The 16,547-nt window shown below is 42.9% G+C and overlaps 1 protein-coding gene across 3 annotated transcripts; it reads right to left on the bottom strand.

The window, feature by feature from the left end:
- Positions 1 to 1,289: 1,289 nt before the first annotated feature.
- Positions 1,290 to 13,493, bottom strand: pabpc4 (poly(A) binding protein, cytoplasmic 4 (inducible form)). Of its 3 annotated transcripts, none has more exons than XM_052086495.1 (15): positions 12,958 to 13,493; positions 8,160 to 8,353; positions 7,101 to 7,216; positions 6,099 to 6,238; positions 4,792 to 4,886; positions 4,579 to 4,716; positions 4,394 to 4,489; positions 4,051 to 4,320; positions 2,979 to 3,066; positions 2,781 to 2,876; positions 2,062 to 2,192; positions 1,870 to 1,960; positions 1,652 to 1,782; positions 1,430 to 1,550; positions 1,290 to 1,329 (listed from the first exon to the last, which is right to left on the bottom strand). In XM_052086495.1, the coding sequence occupies exons 1-14, from the start codon at positions 13,148 to 13,150 to the stop codon at positions 1,446 to 1,448; spliced, it is 1,884 nt and encodes a 627-aa protein (XP_051942455.1). In that variant the 5' UTR covers positions 13,151 to 13,493; the 3' UTR covers positions 1,290 to 1,329; positions 1,430 to 1,445. The 3 variants fall into 3 exon arrangements, 2 of the variants coding, with proteins under 2 accessions (XP_051942455.1, XP_051942454.1); XM_052086494.1 differs by having other exon boundaries at positions 1,290 to 1,334; XR_007966780.1 differs by lacking the exon at positions 1,290 to 1,329 and having other exon boundaries at positions 1,652 to 1,756.
- Positions 13,494 to 16,547: the final 3,054 nt, after the last annotated feature.

Below are 16,547 nucleotides of genomic sequence, written 5' to 3' on the forward strand. Positions count from 1 at the left end.
TAGAGGGCTGGGCAGTCACCTGCCTTCGGGAGAGAGAGCTACTGATTAGCACAAAAAGGCAGTTTGATACACACATCTGAAACAGGTTTGCATAAATTAACTTAAATCATGTTGTTATGAGTAAGTCAAGTCAAGTTGACAGGTTGGCCTTGGCAGTCCTGAGACCCACCACGTCCCCAGCTCTGAAGGCAGTGTTCCAGGCCCTCAGTAGCCTGCGGACCTCATCTGTCAGCCATGGCTTCTGATTGGCCCGGATGGTGATGTTTCTAGTGACTGTGGCATCGTCCATGCACTCCCTCGCGTAGGACTTGACGCTCTTCGTATACTCGTGGAGGTCAGTGATGCTGTTGTTGGGGGTAGCTTCCTGTTGGAACACACTCCAGTCTGTGGTAGAGAAGCAGTCTTCTAATGTCTCTGTGGACCCACTCAGGCCACACCCGTACCTGCTTTCTAGCTGGTTTGATGACTTTAACCAGCGGCCTGTGTGCTGACATTTGCATAACAGTGGTGTGGTCCGAGGCACTGAGGTGGGAGAGGGGGAGGACTCCTCTATTTGTAGTGTAAACGTTGTCCATAATATTGGTACCGGTACCTCTTGTGCGAAAGTTGACGTCACAATGGAGTTGTGGAAGCACACTCTTGGGTTTTGGATGATTGAAATCTCCAGCCAAGATGAGAAAGGCATCAGGGTCGTGGCACCCGCTTATTCGCATATTCACAGATTTATTTTTCCATCTTTTTTCAATATAAAAAAAAATGCCACCAATTTTACATGTTACATATGGGAAAGGAATATTGCATATTTATCAGCATTTTTAATAAAAAAATATGTTATCTTTAACTTTGGTTTTTTTCCCAAGCATTTCAATGGCAGATTTTGCCGATTTGCATGCCTTACCGCTGCAAATAGTGTGAGTCCAGTGTATTCTTGTTGCATGAAGTCCCTTTACAGCACATTTGAAGAAGAAACACTCCACAACATCAAATAAACCAGCATTGTTTAAAATTATACATCATCTTTTTATTGAGAATACCACAAACCCATCATAATAAAATGGGATGTAGAAACCCACCATTTCAAATCAAACACTTTCAAATGAAGAAAAAGTTCAAGGGTCATCTTCCTTTTTGGAAGTTGTTTCTTGAGGTCTTCATGACTGCATACTGTTTGGTGTGCAGTTTATTAGATTTAGAACATAATTACCTGTCAGTTTCTCTTTAAATACTAAATATATTTTCAATTTAGATTTTGCTTTTTTCCTTTTTTTTTCTTCAGAACTGTTCTCAACTTGTCTGGTTTCATTATAGCATGGCTTTCCACAGCTCAAACTGCCCTGCAAGACACAGTGATCAAATTTGTCAATACAGTACTTTGGAATGTACAGTATAAACAGTCAGTGTGAATATTATCACAAAGTGTTGTACATACCGATTGAATTAACCATTCAGGATGTGGTAGCAGCAGCACCGGTGTTAGTCATGCCGCCTACTTTCTGAGTGGCATCTTTCTTTGCTTGGTGGGCCTGCAGCACCGCAACAGCTTCTTCCACCTGTCTCAGGAAAAACAACAGCAATCATTGAGCGCAACCTTTCGGATGAAAAAAAAAATAACAACAACAACAACATGAAAGTAATACTGGAAGTGGCGCACCTTTGAACGCAATGACTCATGAGATTCTAGCATATGTAGCAGTTCCGAGTTGTCGATCTCAAGCAGCATGCCTGTGATCTTTCCCGCAAGGTTGGCGTGCATGGCCTGAATCAGTGGGAATAGACGTTCCCCTATTCAGAACAATGAAACCGCACGGAGGAGAATCATCAACATAATGAATGTGGAAACTTTGATGCTTCGAGGCTATAGATTGTTACCGAGCATTTGCTTTTGCTCCTGCGGAGGTGCAGAAGCCAGCATGGAAGCCGTCAGCGGTTCCTGACCCTGAACATGCACAGCTGGCTGAGTCTGGAGGGGACAAATTACAAAGACAAAATAATTGCATACGACACCTCACACACATCCACAGTCTAGTTTTAATGAGACGATGATTTCTGCTCTGATCGTACCTGCTGTAATGCAATAGGTTGCACCACCTGGGGATTTGGGTTGCGCACACCCGTAGCGTATTTGTACGGCGGCATGGTCCGGGGACCTGGCACTACCATTGAGGGACGAGGACCAATGTTCTGGCCGGAACCTGCCCAAAAAGAAAGAAAGAAAAAAAGTACAATATGAATATCCAGCCATCCATTCTCATCTGTATCGGACGAACTGATTTACCAAAGGCTTGCACATGCAAAAACAGTCACAAAGTTTCCTCTTCAAACAGGCGTGGAGGGTGACCCACCAGATCAATGTGATTTACAGAACTTGAGATGAGACGTGTTGCGGGACCAGCGTAATGCAGGCAAATTGAGAGGCAGCGGGGAGAACATTTTAAATAGCGTTAACTTTTTTTGAAATGCCAACAGAATTTTTCATTTATTTCGCAATACAATTTTAAAGCGTCTAAAGAATATGAGGCCTAACTTGAAGCCAGTCACAAGGAGTCATGCTGTATTCCCTGACAAAACTCTTTTCTGCCTCATTCACGCACTGTGATAATTGGTGCTTGCCTCTCAAAGAACGGTTTTGTAGGCGTGCCGTCCCCAAATTTTAAAAGCAATGCTACGCAGGATGGGTTCTACTTTTTTGGTGCATCTAATGTTAGATTCGGCTTCTTTGGCACACATAGTTAGACAGGTAATTGAGCTAACCTGTTATTTGCATCTATGTGGCTACTTACCTCTTGGGCCTTGGGTGTTGCTGTTTGGAGACATGTGTCTCAGGTTAGCACGTGGACCTGGTTGCCGCAGTGAGCTGGGCATCCCCTGGAAACCACCTGGGATCACAAATACCAACAATGACAATGACACCCCCATACTCGTATCTACAAATGTTGATTGAAGCCCGCTTAAAGTGCTCTGTGATGCTACATGCCCACCTTGACCCCTACCACCTTGTTGCCAGCGAGGATTTGGTCGCATTTGGGCCATCTGATTGGGTGCGTAGTAAGTAGTTCTATTCTGGGCCTGATCGGTAGAAGATAATGAAAAAATGCAGACTCCCATAAAATCTGAAACTATAGCTTGGTTTTCAAGACTATCTGCATTTATTCAACATCACATGTTAAACCTCCAACAGTTTTGTAGCATAGCATGGTGTATTCCTGGATATTCCTGACGAGCACACCGTTGGCACCCTGTGCCGTTGTCATTTTCTTATACTGTAAGTCAGTTACTAATTGTGTCAGCTTGATGCTTAAAAGAAGCCTGGTGAGAAAAGCCAATCTTCTTTCCTGAAATGAATTGCAACACTGTTGGTCGTAAATACATTGCAATTCATTTTAACGCTTTCATTCCACAAGACCTACTTCTTTTTAAAATTAGCCCCCGCCTACCAAAGACGTACTTGTAGTCTAAGACTTTTTATTGCGTCATAGAGAGGAGGGTCTGATTTGAATTTGAATTTGAATGACAATAAGCCGTTTGCATTGTAAATCATGTCAAAAAGCGACCAGTAGGTGGCAGTGGTGCGTGATGTGCTTGAAATGCATACTTTTACAAAAAGCAATTATTCTACGTTTTTTGCCCAGGAATCCCCATTTTCATGAAATTTAGCCATTTTGTAATGCCGATTGCTGAAAAATGGAAAAAGAAACTTTTTTTCTGCTGAAAGAAGAGAATCCAAACTTTATTTTGGTTGGCTCCATGTTTATATAGCATTAGAAGCAAATATTCTGTGGGCCTTGCAAGATCAGTCAAAATCCAGTAAAATGCTGGGATTGAGGGCGTTGCTCCAGTGAAAATGGCTGGGAATGAGTTAAGTAGGAGATGGTATTTTTGTCACAGGGTGAAAGGTAATGTACCGCTATAACACACGTGTTCTAAATAACATGTTGACCGGTGAACTGGGTAGTTAAGAAGCTTGAGATGAAACTTGAATCATGTGCTGCTTTGGTGGAGAAAAACACGGCCTCCTCAACCCCGATCAAGTTTGCGTTTCGATGCTCGTACCTGTGGCACGGTCGGCATGAAGTAGCCACTGGTGGGTTGAAACTGATTAATGATGGCGTTGGCTGGCATTGCCCTCATGCCCGCGATGCGTTGCATGTACTGGTTGGTGAGATGGGCTTTACGCTCTTCTTTGCGCTGAGCAAGAGCCACATAGAGCGGTTTGGAGCCGACGATGCGTCCGTTCATCTCAGTTACTGCTTTGGTGGCCTCCTCGGGGGAAGAGAAGCAAACAAAGCCAAAGCCCTTGGAGCGGCCCTCCTCCAGCATCACCTGACAAGATAGTGTGGTTAACCTTTACTCCAATTACGGAGCAATCACATCTCATCTCTTTGGAATATCTCACCTTGGCACTTGTAATGGACCCGAAAGGGGAAAACTCCTTACGAAGTTTTTCATCATCTATGGTGTCATCTAGATTCTTGATGTAAAGATTAACTCCCTAATTCCCAAGAATAGCCGTCATCAGCAGAGCAGTTTCTAAGAATCTTTAACTTACTCATGCTGAGTGTGTCACGGTGTCCTGCCAACCTGATAGCGGCTGATTCTCTCCTGTTTCAGCATCTCAAACTTGCGCTTTAGCTCCGCCTGTCGTTCCATTTTCTTCTGAGCTCGTCCCACAAACACGGTCTTGCCGTTGAGATCCGTGCCATTCATGTCCTCTACAGCCTAAGGATTCAATTATCACCATCACGGGTCATGATGAATAAACACATTTCACACATTTCCATGAGGCCAAAATACCTTGTTAGCATCCTCATGCTTCTCATAACTAACAAATCCAAAGCCTCTGGATTTGCCAGTAGGGTCTGTCATCACTTTCACACTGAGTGTTTTGCCTGCAGAATTAATGCACAATTAGTGTAAGGCAGTACACTGACCAAATGAAGTAAAGTTCATTCAAAGATTTTTTTTAAAAATACATTTTTCATGTTTGAAGAAAACCGATGTCCTGAGACCTATGTTGTACTTAATTGTGCAGCTGCCTCAATAGTTTTTCACCATTTCACTTTTGCTTATTTTTTGGAGGCCGTGGCTAAAACGTCCCCACCGCCTCGCATTTGACCAGAAATTGCTTCACTCACTCATCATTCATATCAGCGGATAACCGGCGACACCAAGCGATATGGCCGAAAGCAACTGAAGAACATCGCAAAAATATTCCTGTAGGCAAATCTTTGCCGCACACAAAGCAATTAAAATACCTTACACTGACCGACACAATGGAAAAACTGAGACCCCGTGTTGCATTTTTGAGACTCCGCCTACAAATTAATACACCGTTTTTTCCTTTTAATTGAACCACAGCAACATGGCAAGATTGTCATGAAAGAAGCGAATGGCCACACAGAAGCATTAAAGAGCCGAATAAAAAAGCGTGTGGCTATTTTGAGAGGCTGTATTTGGCAATGAGCAATCGCTCGTTGCTACCAGCAACAAGCGATTCAGTGCTTTGCTTTCTAGCCACAGGCACTTATGAAATTATAAATATAGTTCAGTATGATTGTAAAACAAAATATTCAGATACAGGTATTTTATATTCTACGGCTAGATCCATAGACACTGCCAGAATGTGTATGCGTCAGTATAGTACGACATATTTGGACAGTTGTGTTTCCAACTTTTTGTGAACCATTTGCTGAAGGTCCGGTTTCCATTAGGACTGTGGCCCAGTGCTTGGAGACACGTCCATAAAAGTTGGATGAGTTTGGTGTGTAACAAACTGAGAATCCTCAGGTCATCTCCATCAAACACGTTTGAAATGAATGTTAAAAAAAAAAAAAAAGAGATTGTGAGCAAGGACCAAGGGCGTCATTTATTACTATTGCTTACGTACAAAATAGGTCCTGAAAATTGTTGTTACATTTTCCACCAATAATGGGATTGATAATCACCACTTTACCGAGATGAAAGGTTTAATTTTTTTTTCCCCACAGTAAAAAGGTTCCATGTTCATTCATAAGCTTTGCATTCCAATGACCTTATACGGATGAATGGAGGTCTGAAGAGGGCAGGTCTAAATGATAAGAAATCAAATCTACACATCTTACCATATTTGTCAAAAAGCTCCTTCAGATGCTCATCATCCATATCGTCACCAAAGTTCTTGATGTAGACATTTGTGAACTCCTTGGCTTTGGCCCCAAGCTCGGCCTCACGCTCCTTGCGAGATTTGAAGCGACCGACAAACCTGAAGGAGGAGAAAGAGCAACGGATACACACTCTTTTGAAACAGCCCTGAGTGATCTGGGAAATCTCAAACGATTTAAAGCCATCCTTTTATTTTATTTTATTTTTTATATACATCGAAATCAGCTGAAGATCAGAAAGTGACCATACCAACCACAGAATAGTCACCATTCACAAAACACAGCTGTTTCACATCCTCGCTGCTGGGGCAAACATGACAAAATACATTGCAGTCCTGTTAATACCACGGGAGGCAGGCAGATTTGTCGACATGCTTGACAGTGACAACCCATTCAGTACCACCTTGGTCCAACATGAGGAAGATGATGATGATGAGGAGGAGGAGGAGGAGGAAGAAGTGGATGGAGAGGGTTGGAGGATCAGGGTCTCACAGTACAAAGGAAAGCTGGGGAGGACCGAATGTTCTCATACAGTATATACCGGTACCTTGCTATGTTGACCTCTCCCATTCTGCCATCCAGTATTGCATTCCTGCATTCGATCCATCACTAAAACACACAAGCGTGGTCATACACACAAACACACTCAGACGGGTAACCAGCGAGTGCACTAAGAAGGCTGCAAGAAACTGTTTCTGGTAGAAAAGATCAGCATTTTAGTCGGTTATTGATCAATTTGCAGGTTATCCTTCACGCTAGCGAAAGCAAAGAGATGAGTTTATTAGTCATATCACTGCATCACCAACTGGGAAAAAAAAACCAGTCCATTTGCCACACACGGGTGCACAACAGAACTGCAAATTGCACACGGAACAAATCGGGCTGACGCACGAGATTCATTGACGTTGCGTGAACCTTTTATGACGCACAAATTGATAAGTGATAAAAGGATGAGACACTCACACCTTGCGGTCATTCAAAAGCATGCCGTTCATTTTCTCAATGGCGCGGTCAGCGGCGTCCTGGGTCTCAAAGTGAACGAAGGCATAGCCCTTGGAGCCATTTTCATCACACACCACCTAGAAGACAGTCAGGAAATATGCATGATGTCCTGCTCGACAAAGTGAGAAACACTTAGGTCCTCCTCCACTTTGTTAGCACTTTTGTGTTGACATTTACAAAAAAAAGTACTTCATTGAGCCATCCTTATGAGAACTTTACTTGGATGCTTCTGCAGAAATGTATCCATCCATCCATTTTCCGATCTGCTTTATCCTCACAAGAGTCGCCGGGCGTGCTGGAGCTTATCCAAGCTGCCTTGGGCAGTAGGCAGGGTATGCCCTGAACTGGTTACCAGCCATTCGCAGGGCACACTGAGACAGACGAACAAGCATCCGTGATCACACTCACACCTAGGGACAATTTAGAGTGCTCCATTACCCTGGAAATGCACACATGTAATGTCAAAATATGTTTTCTAATCGTAGTTGTGACACTGGGCGGCCCGGTGTTCGAGTGGTAAGCGCGTGCGGCCTCACGGGTCGGAGGTGCAGGGTTCGATTCCGGCTCTTCTCCCTCGTTCTCCGCGTTGGTTTTCTCTGGGCACTCAGGTTCCCTCCCACATTGCAAAAATATGCATAGCAGATTAATGGAACACTCTAAATAGTCCAGAGGTGTGAGTGTGAGCGTGGATGGTTGTTAGTTTGAGTGTGCCCTGCGATTGGCTGGCAAGCAGTTCACCTACTGCCCAAAGACAGCTGGGATGGGCTCCAGCACTGCCGCGACCCTTGTGAGGATAAAGTGGATCGGAAATTGGATCGATGGATGCAGTTGTGGCACTGCATAATACTAAGAGATATTTCTGGGGGTTCTGTTGCTTTATTTAGCAGGTAGTCACATCATTCCCGTGTACTACAACAAACATGAACAATATCAAACCCACTGTCATGGCATACCTTCTGTACATATACCTGCAGTTGCATCTCTCTAAATGTACTGTATTTTTACACATGGAAAATCTACCTTGCAGGACAGGATGTTTCCAAAGGCAGAAAAGGTGTCATACAGCGCTTTGTTATCGATGGACTTGTCAAGGTTCTTGATAAAGACGTTGCCCACGCCAGACTTCCTGAGGGAGGGATCTCTTTGGGACCACATGATTCTGATTGGCTTTCCTTTCACCACATCAAAGTTCATGGTGTCCAAGGCTCGCTCGGCTGGTTTGTGGGGGAGGCGCACAACACACACACACACACACATACACACACACACACGCACGGGATATGGTTGCTTGATTACATAGAAACAATGGTTTGTGCTACCGTTAGTATTTTAGTGTTTAACTTACTGGTATAATTTACAGACATACCTTCTGGGATGCTAGCCTTCATACTGTATTAATTTCACAACAAAATCTGTCCCTTTTCTTCATTGATAGATGTACCACCCTCAAAAAGAATCGCTCCCACAAAGCGTTTGAGTATCACAAAGGCTTTCTGAGATTTGGTGACGCCAAAAGGCAGAGAGCGTCTTGACTTCCGCTCTGCCTCTGACACAGAGACTGATGTACAACAGCGATTCTCAAAGTATGGCACCAGTAATGGTATGCAGCCTGTCACTCCTGCTAGTAATACAGTACTGCCAAAGTGCAGTTCAGTTACATGTACATTATAGGTTCAATATATTCACTTTCAATCTTTAAGAATGTTGTGTTTATTGATCTACAATTTTACTTTAATATGCAGGAATTTTATTTGACTCTTTATTCAAGTACATTTTGATGGTGCTGCATTTTGCAATAATATTAACCCCTTCGGGGACGGCGGTTACTAGAGTGGACAGTTTATCCTGTTTATCAGGTTACAGGTTGCATGAAATGGTTAAATATTCTATTGAGGAATAAAAAAGGGCCTCATTTTTTAATGAACACTTGGGCCTATTATGCAACTGTATTTTATTGTTGCTCATGAGTGTGGTATTTGCAGAGCCAAATACTTTTTGGGGTGGCACTATGTGCACAGAGTTTTGAGTATCGGAATCAAAAGCACTTGAGACAAAAATTGAGTGTATGACTTCACTGTAATCAGTAGAGGTCACCATTGATACAGACTCATCTTTTCTTTTACAGTACTGTACCTGCAGTTAGGTTCAGCTAGAAAATAAATATTCAAACCGTCCTAGATTGATGTCATTGAAGTAAAAATGCAAAAAGTCTAAATATATAACTTAAATCATATATGCATAATAGTCCATGCATCTGTTTTATGTAATTTGTGTATTAATGTGAACACATTGAGCTGAATAAAAAGTAAGCTGTGTGATAGTTCCTTGCGTTTCTGAGCCATTATGTTGGCAAAAATGCATTTATTGTTAAGCAAATACATATTATTTAAGTGACTGGTTTACTTGTGCTCTGAAAAATATTATTCAGAGTAAAAAGTAAAGTTTTCCGTGCCCAAAGAATTTGTCAGAACACAAGAAATCTAAAACACATAATATGTTCGTCTTGAACAGTAATTTCATCTGAACATTTAATTCACTGCATTATGTTATTGTGGCGGCGGCCCGGTAGTCCAGTGGTTAGCACGTCGGCTTCACAGTGCAGAGGTACCGGGTATGATTCCAGCTCCGGCCTCCCTGTGTGGAGTTTGCATGTTCTCCCCGGGCCTGCGTGGGCTTTCTCCGGGTGCTCCGGTTTCCTCCCACATTCCAAAAACATGCGTGGCAGGCTGATTGAACACTCTAAATTGTCCCTAGGTGTGAGTGTGAGTGCGAATGGTTGTTCGTCTCTGTGTGCCCTGCGATTGGCTGGCAACCAATTCAGGGTGTCCCCCGCCTACTGCCCGAAGACAGCTGGGATAGGCTCCAGCACCCCCCGCGACCCTAGTGAGGATCAAGCGGCTTGGAAGATGAATGAATGAATGAATGTTATTGTGGCACACCATGCAGAAAACCAGCTTGCACACATACAGGCAGGCAAGGAAAGATGCCAGAGTGATGGGCTGCGCATCTGGATCAATGTCTAGATTAGAATGTCGAAAAGGAAATTCTGCAATCCAACAATCAATAAGAACATCCATATTTCAGAAATAAAATAAAATACAGACTAGTCGATCAAGTGATTGTTGAATTTGTCCATCGTTGATCAAGTAAACGGGGTCAACACCATCCCTTAAACCAGGGGTGCTCAAACATTTTGGATCGAAGATCTACTTTTGGATCAACTAACCTCCCGGGATCTACCCTTACCGGCGCACACACACGCACACACGCACGCACTCACACGCACGCACACTTTATTTTTAAAATATTTTTTGGGTGAGAATGAGACTGATAAGATGATTAGGGTGCAGTGTACATAAACACAAAAATATATATTATTAACATGTACAAAGACATAAATGATTGTTTGTTTGTTTGTTTTCTCCTCGACACTACTCGGATCTACTTGGGACTTGTCTTAGATGTACCGGTAGATCAGGATCTACCTAATGGGCACCCCTGCCGTAAACCAACTGACTATTTTATTTATTTATTTTTATGATCACACCGTCCACATTGGCTGTATTGAAATAGTGTCTATAATATAATTCGACTATTGCTGTACAGTTACCAGGATGCAGAATGCTGTTACAATTGTGCATTGGACACGCATTTTGACACACAATCTATGAGAGGCAGGGAAAAGTGTGTGTAAGGAGGATTTGGGTGGGGGTGGCCTGTCAGGGACATACTGCTGTATGGTCAAGCTGGGAACACATGGGCCTCTTCTCTGGCTCAACACGTGCAGTTGGCCTCACAGTGGCACAATACACCAGGGCTCTGATAACACCAGCAGCCGCAAGCCGCGGTGTGAAGATGACATCTGTTTGCATTAAACACCACCTTTTCTTACGCAAGCCGAAATCACTTTCTACTGTCTGGAGTACACTGAGATTTGACTCATAATCTGACTCTTAACATAGGACAGGGCTCCAAAGTCCATGTGGTTATATATGCCTAACATGCTTTTGTTCCGTCACTCCACATTAACACACACAGAGGCCAGGCTGCTCTGCAAAAAAAAAAAAAAAAGTCTGGTAAACAAAACAGAGCTGCCTTGCGTCTGCTGGCATCAGCAGTTTGGCTCGCAATTGTACTTCACACACCGTATGTTCAGAAGTCTGTGATAGCTGTCAAACGTGCGGCCTGGACACTTCAATCTTGGCTTTCAACAGGAAAATATCGTTTAATACAGGCACAGTACTTGCTGTACCACCTCACCCCTACCCCTGAATAAATGGGAGAACAGAATCAAACTAAAAGATTAAGTTCTCTCTCATTTTGTCTCGTCATTTCGAAGAACTCATTAAAGCGCCGGCAGTTTTTGCAGCTCGGAGAGATGTTCTATATTTAGAGAGGGGTCCTCAAAGGTATGTGCAGGCATGGTGTGCGTGTGGAGAATTCTCCACCATTGATGGGGAGAGACATATAAAGTGTGGTAGAAAAGATTCAGGACTGGTTATGGGGAAAAAATAAAATTCAAACCCAAACTACAAACTACGTGTCGTCCCATTTGATGTGCGTCAGTTGATCAACCAGCAGTTCTATAAAGAGCGCGTATGGCAATTGCTTCATTCAGTGTGCGAGAAAAGGTGACGGTTGTGGAAGGACAACATGCCTGCTCACAAGGGGAGAACATCGCTGTGCTGAGCAACCTCCACACTCACATAATGTGGTTTAAAACTCAAAAGGGGTTGTCAAGGAGATGCGTTTTGAAGATGTGGATGACATCAAAATGGCTGTGATGATGACGTTGCAGAGGATCTTGAAAGAACACCTCTCGGAGTGAATGAAGGAGTGGAAGAAAAGGCGAGGAATCATCTTTGAAGGGGACAACTTGTAGTCAGGATATGAAGTACCGGTATGTCTTTTTTGGCACACCTTGTATTCAATTGTAATGTTCACCAGGTCTCGTGAGCCTTGATCTCAAGAATCCAGCCTCGACATTGTGGTTTCTTTCACCTTCCACTAAAACCACTCGACATAGTCTTTGTCAACAAGTCAGATGCCGGTTGCAAGCAGCAAACATGTCACTCAAGACACACGCCGGGACTATGTGGAATTGCCCAACAGCTACAACCCCCACCCCAGTACACAGTACACGCCTGACAACAAATGGTGTCGTCTCATCAGAGGCTCATCTTACAGTTTCAGACACCAAAACGTCTGGAAGTGAGCCAGCTGTGATCACTCCACCGCCTTTCGGTTACCGACTGGAGCCCAGATATGTTGGAACAGGTGTTCCAATGAAGCCTGATACAAAGACTCTTAACTGCTGCCCCCACTTTACTACCCACCCACACACAATGTAATCAACCACCTGACATTACTGCTCAATCCTTAAATCATGACTGTCAATATAATAAAAGACACATATGAGGAACAAGGATGACTCTGTGAGTCTTGGTCAACTTGGCCACATCTTGGCCACATGGAGTCATAAATCTCTACGAAAGCGCTTTGAATGAAAGTCATAGATGGAGACTTTCATTCAGAGCACACTAGCATATCACACAAACAATGTGGCGGCCCAGTTTAAGTGTTTAAAGATTCAAAGGAGGTTGCCTTTGGGTCACAACTGACCCTATGTACAAAAATGAGGAGACGCTTGTGGGTCTGTACGAACTGGTCAGTTCTAAACGAGCTTTACAATTTGAATATAATTGCTTTTCTGGCTAATGTCCTGTGAATGGGAAATTTATTTTAACGGGTTGACTTTGAAGCCACGCGTTAGTGTCATTACGCAAGTGATGCAAAGAGCAAATAGCGGCTTTCTTACCATCCGCAGGCTGGGAGAAGTTGACATAAGCGTACCCCAAGGACCGCCGGGTGATCATGTCTCGGCAGACCCGAATGGACAGCACCGGTCCGGCTGGGCTGAATTTCTCGTACAACATCGCCTCCGTGATGTCGGGGTGCAAGTCGCCAACGTAAAGAGAAGCCATCGGATAACTCCCCGTCGCAGTGTTCATATCCTGAGCGTCTAATTCAGTGAACTTCCTTTCAAAACGCTGCTATGAGGAGCGAGTGATCCAAAATGTGCGCGTTCACCCAGCTGGCAAGGAACCGCTTCCAAACAAAATAAAAATAAAATAAAAAAACTTCAAAGATCGACGAAAAAAATTATTTTTACGACCGGAGGTCCTTTTTTAATTTTGCTATTTTTTTTTAACTATTTTCTTAATCTAAACACTTCGTTTCTTTTTATGAAGTTTTTGTAATTTTTTTATGTTTTTTATGTATTTTTTCAAAGTTTTTCAAGAACAGTGAGTTAGACACTCACGGTGGTTTTGTGGCCGTGGAAAGAGACTGCAGGGGGGTCGCATGGGTACTTTATACACGGTGCGCAGCGTGTGGAGGAAATGGCTGCAGGGTCAAACTTGGGGTAGGAGGGGGAAAACACGCCTCTGCGCATGCGTAGTCTGCAAAAAGTGCGTCCCAAACATAGACGTGTGTGACGCGACTCCTCATTGATCTTTTTGGTCGTTACTAAATAAATACGCAATCTGTTGCAATATTAATCAAAGCCTTAAATGTACATGTGACCTGAGTTTTGTAATCCTTCCCTTCCAACATCTGTTCTCCACTGCTTTCTCAGTCATCGTTGGAAAACCTGCATAGTTAGGTCAGCAAATAGCAACAATAATACATATATCGTACAGTGCAAACAGGCTTCGTTGTTGGTGATTATCATAGATGTGCTCGAGGTCTTGATCCTTGGCCTCGTAGTCAAGTCGTTGGACCTTGGCCTCGGATTGCCGGTCGTCGGACACAATGAGGGATTAGAACTTCGAATCCCGTGCAATAGGACCGCCAAAATCACGAAGGAAACGAATAAATTCCATCGAAAGGAAACCCATATTGCTGGATTAACTCTGTCGCTTTAAAAGGGGCCGGATCTGCCACTGACAAGTGACAGTTAGCGCAACGTATAAAGAGCGGCATCACAGTTAGTTTCAATCACGGTTTGTTGCGTTCGCGATCGGCAGTTTAAATAGTGTGTAAGCCTTTCTGTCACAGTTATTTTTGCGCACATATGATAATAACACAAACAACAACATATACATACAACGATAAACAAATGCTGAAAAAATTTTAATAATTCAGGAGTAGACCATTTCAGAATTCGAAATTTGGGACTCACTCAATGCATAATGGGACTCATACTTTTCTGATCAGCGAGTCCCTCGGACTCGCTGCCGGTAAACTGTAAAATTATCACTGCAGTGATTACCGCTTTTTCTGCACTCAGTGATTGACTTCTATGCAAAGTCATTTCTCAACTTGTCTTCCGTGCCATGTGATGCCTGTTGAGTGTTGATTTACTTCACATTAAGAAACTACCGCACTAAAACATTAATTCATAAATGTATATCATATGCTTTTTTGTTTTTCTCAGTATAAATAACACGTACCCTGACTGTTCTACTCTTTGAATAAAAACACTTCATTCAAGCGTTAGGGAGTGCAAGGGGTTATGATGGAGGGGTGTTGCAAATCATGAAGACCTGCCAAGTGGTATGATAGCATTGTTTTATACATGTCCTCGGCTAGGCCTCAGCTTCAAAATCAGTCCTTGGTCCCTGGCCTTGGAGGCAAGTCCTTGGTCCTTGGCCTTGGCCTCGGAAAATTTCTCAAGTCCTTGGCCTTGGCCTTGCCTCGAAGAATTTTCCAAGCCCTTGGCCTTGGCCTCGGGTTGCCGGTCCTTGGACACAACACTGGAAACTACTATATTTAATGCACCTGCAACATTCAGATCTTATGTTTGGAAATACTACGGCTTCGAAAAGAAAGACGGAAAGCTTGATAAAACCTCCGTAATTTGCAAAGAATGTCGCACTAAGAAGCCATACAATGGCAGCACTACAAATATGCAGACCAACTTAAAACGATGGCACCACATCACCGACAAGTTTGCCGCCCCCTCCCCCGCATCCCTGTCCAGTTCCTCGTCGGACGCCGGAGAAACTATTGGCAAACCAGGTCAGGATCAGAAAAAAAAAATCGCCTCTTATTTTGGGGGTTCCCTTGCAGCTCACTGTGACCGCGCAAGGAAAAACTATATATGGATGACTCTTTTGGACATTTCATTTTGAGACACTCAGTGAGAGTGGTTTGTGTACGCTACAATACACACAGCAGCTTTGAGGCTGTGACTGCCACATTGTTTAAATTATATTTTTTTCCTGTCCAATGGAGATGGATATTTCATATAAGATACTCTGTGAGAGTAGTGTGTGTTTACACTACAGCAACAGCCGAGTCTCAGGTGCCAAATTGCTTACGTTTTCTTTGCACAAAACCCATTGTTAAAGAGCTTAAATAAGTTGTTTTACACATTTTACTGTTTATAATGCATAAAGTGGTATCCTTTTTGCAATATCATACCGAATTCCATCTTTTTTTAAACTTTTTCTTTGCTTATTTACATCGTTTAATTGCGCAATATTGCAACAAATTGCATTGTATCGTATTGATTTGAACTAAATGTGTATCGCGTCGTATCACATCGTGAAGACGGTGAAACATATCGCATTGTGTCGCCAGAAAATTCCATGTATTGTTCAAGTATCACATCACTGGTAGTGCATCGAGATGTGTATCGAATCGTCTTCAGTGTTGAGATTCACATCACTACTAAGCACATGGCCTAGTTCCCAATAGCGACATCTGAAGGCGCGGGAGGCACACTGCCAGACAGAAGACTGTGTACACTAAGAAAAATAAAGAAATAAACCGATACTGTGTATATTCATTTAAAAAAGAGCTTAAATTGTTCCAATTTTGAGGGGTGGGGGGGGATTACGGGGCAGTAAAAAGTAGAACAGTGTCCTGGATATTTACTGTACTTTAAACCACAAGTGGTTGACAGAAGCCAAGTACTTAAATCTAAATATTTGATTTGAAGGAAAAGTTACAAAAAAAACCTCCCAATTCCCACACAAGTGGTACATAATGTCCTTCCAAATATTTAAAAATGTTCTCATGAACATTTTAAATGCTTTAAGCTGCACTTATACTAAAATCAAACTGCATGAGGTGTTTATATGATTCAAGGGACTCTCAAAGCGTGGTCCTTGCATTTTACCTGCCACACCATATTAAAAGGAACACTTGCCACAAATTACAGTGTACAGAAACCCAAGTATTTAAACGCTGCTGTGGGATGAGCCTTGCCACCAAATTCATGTTGTATATTACAGTTCATCAAGTAGATTTAAAAAAAAAAAACAGTAATTGGAGACACCACATCCTTGAAAAAGTAATAGGATCACATTAGTGAAAAACGCAACAGCAATACCGGTACTTATGCTGTTACTTCGACCACAAATTGGATTATGTCAACAAATGAACAAAGGCTTCAAGGAA

This window comes from Hippocampus zosterae, chromosome 14, assembly GCF_025434085.1.
Source record: "Hippocampus zosterae strain Florida chromosome 14, ASM2543408v3, whole genome shotgun sequence".
NCBI lineage: Eukaryota > Metazoa > Chordata > Actinopteri > Syngnathiformes > Syngnathidae > Hippocampus > Hippocampus zosterae.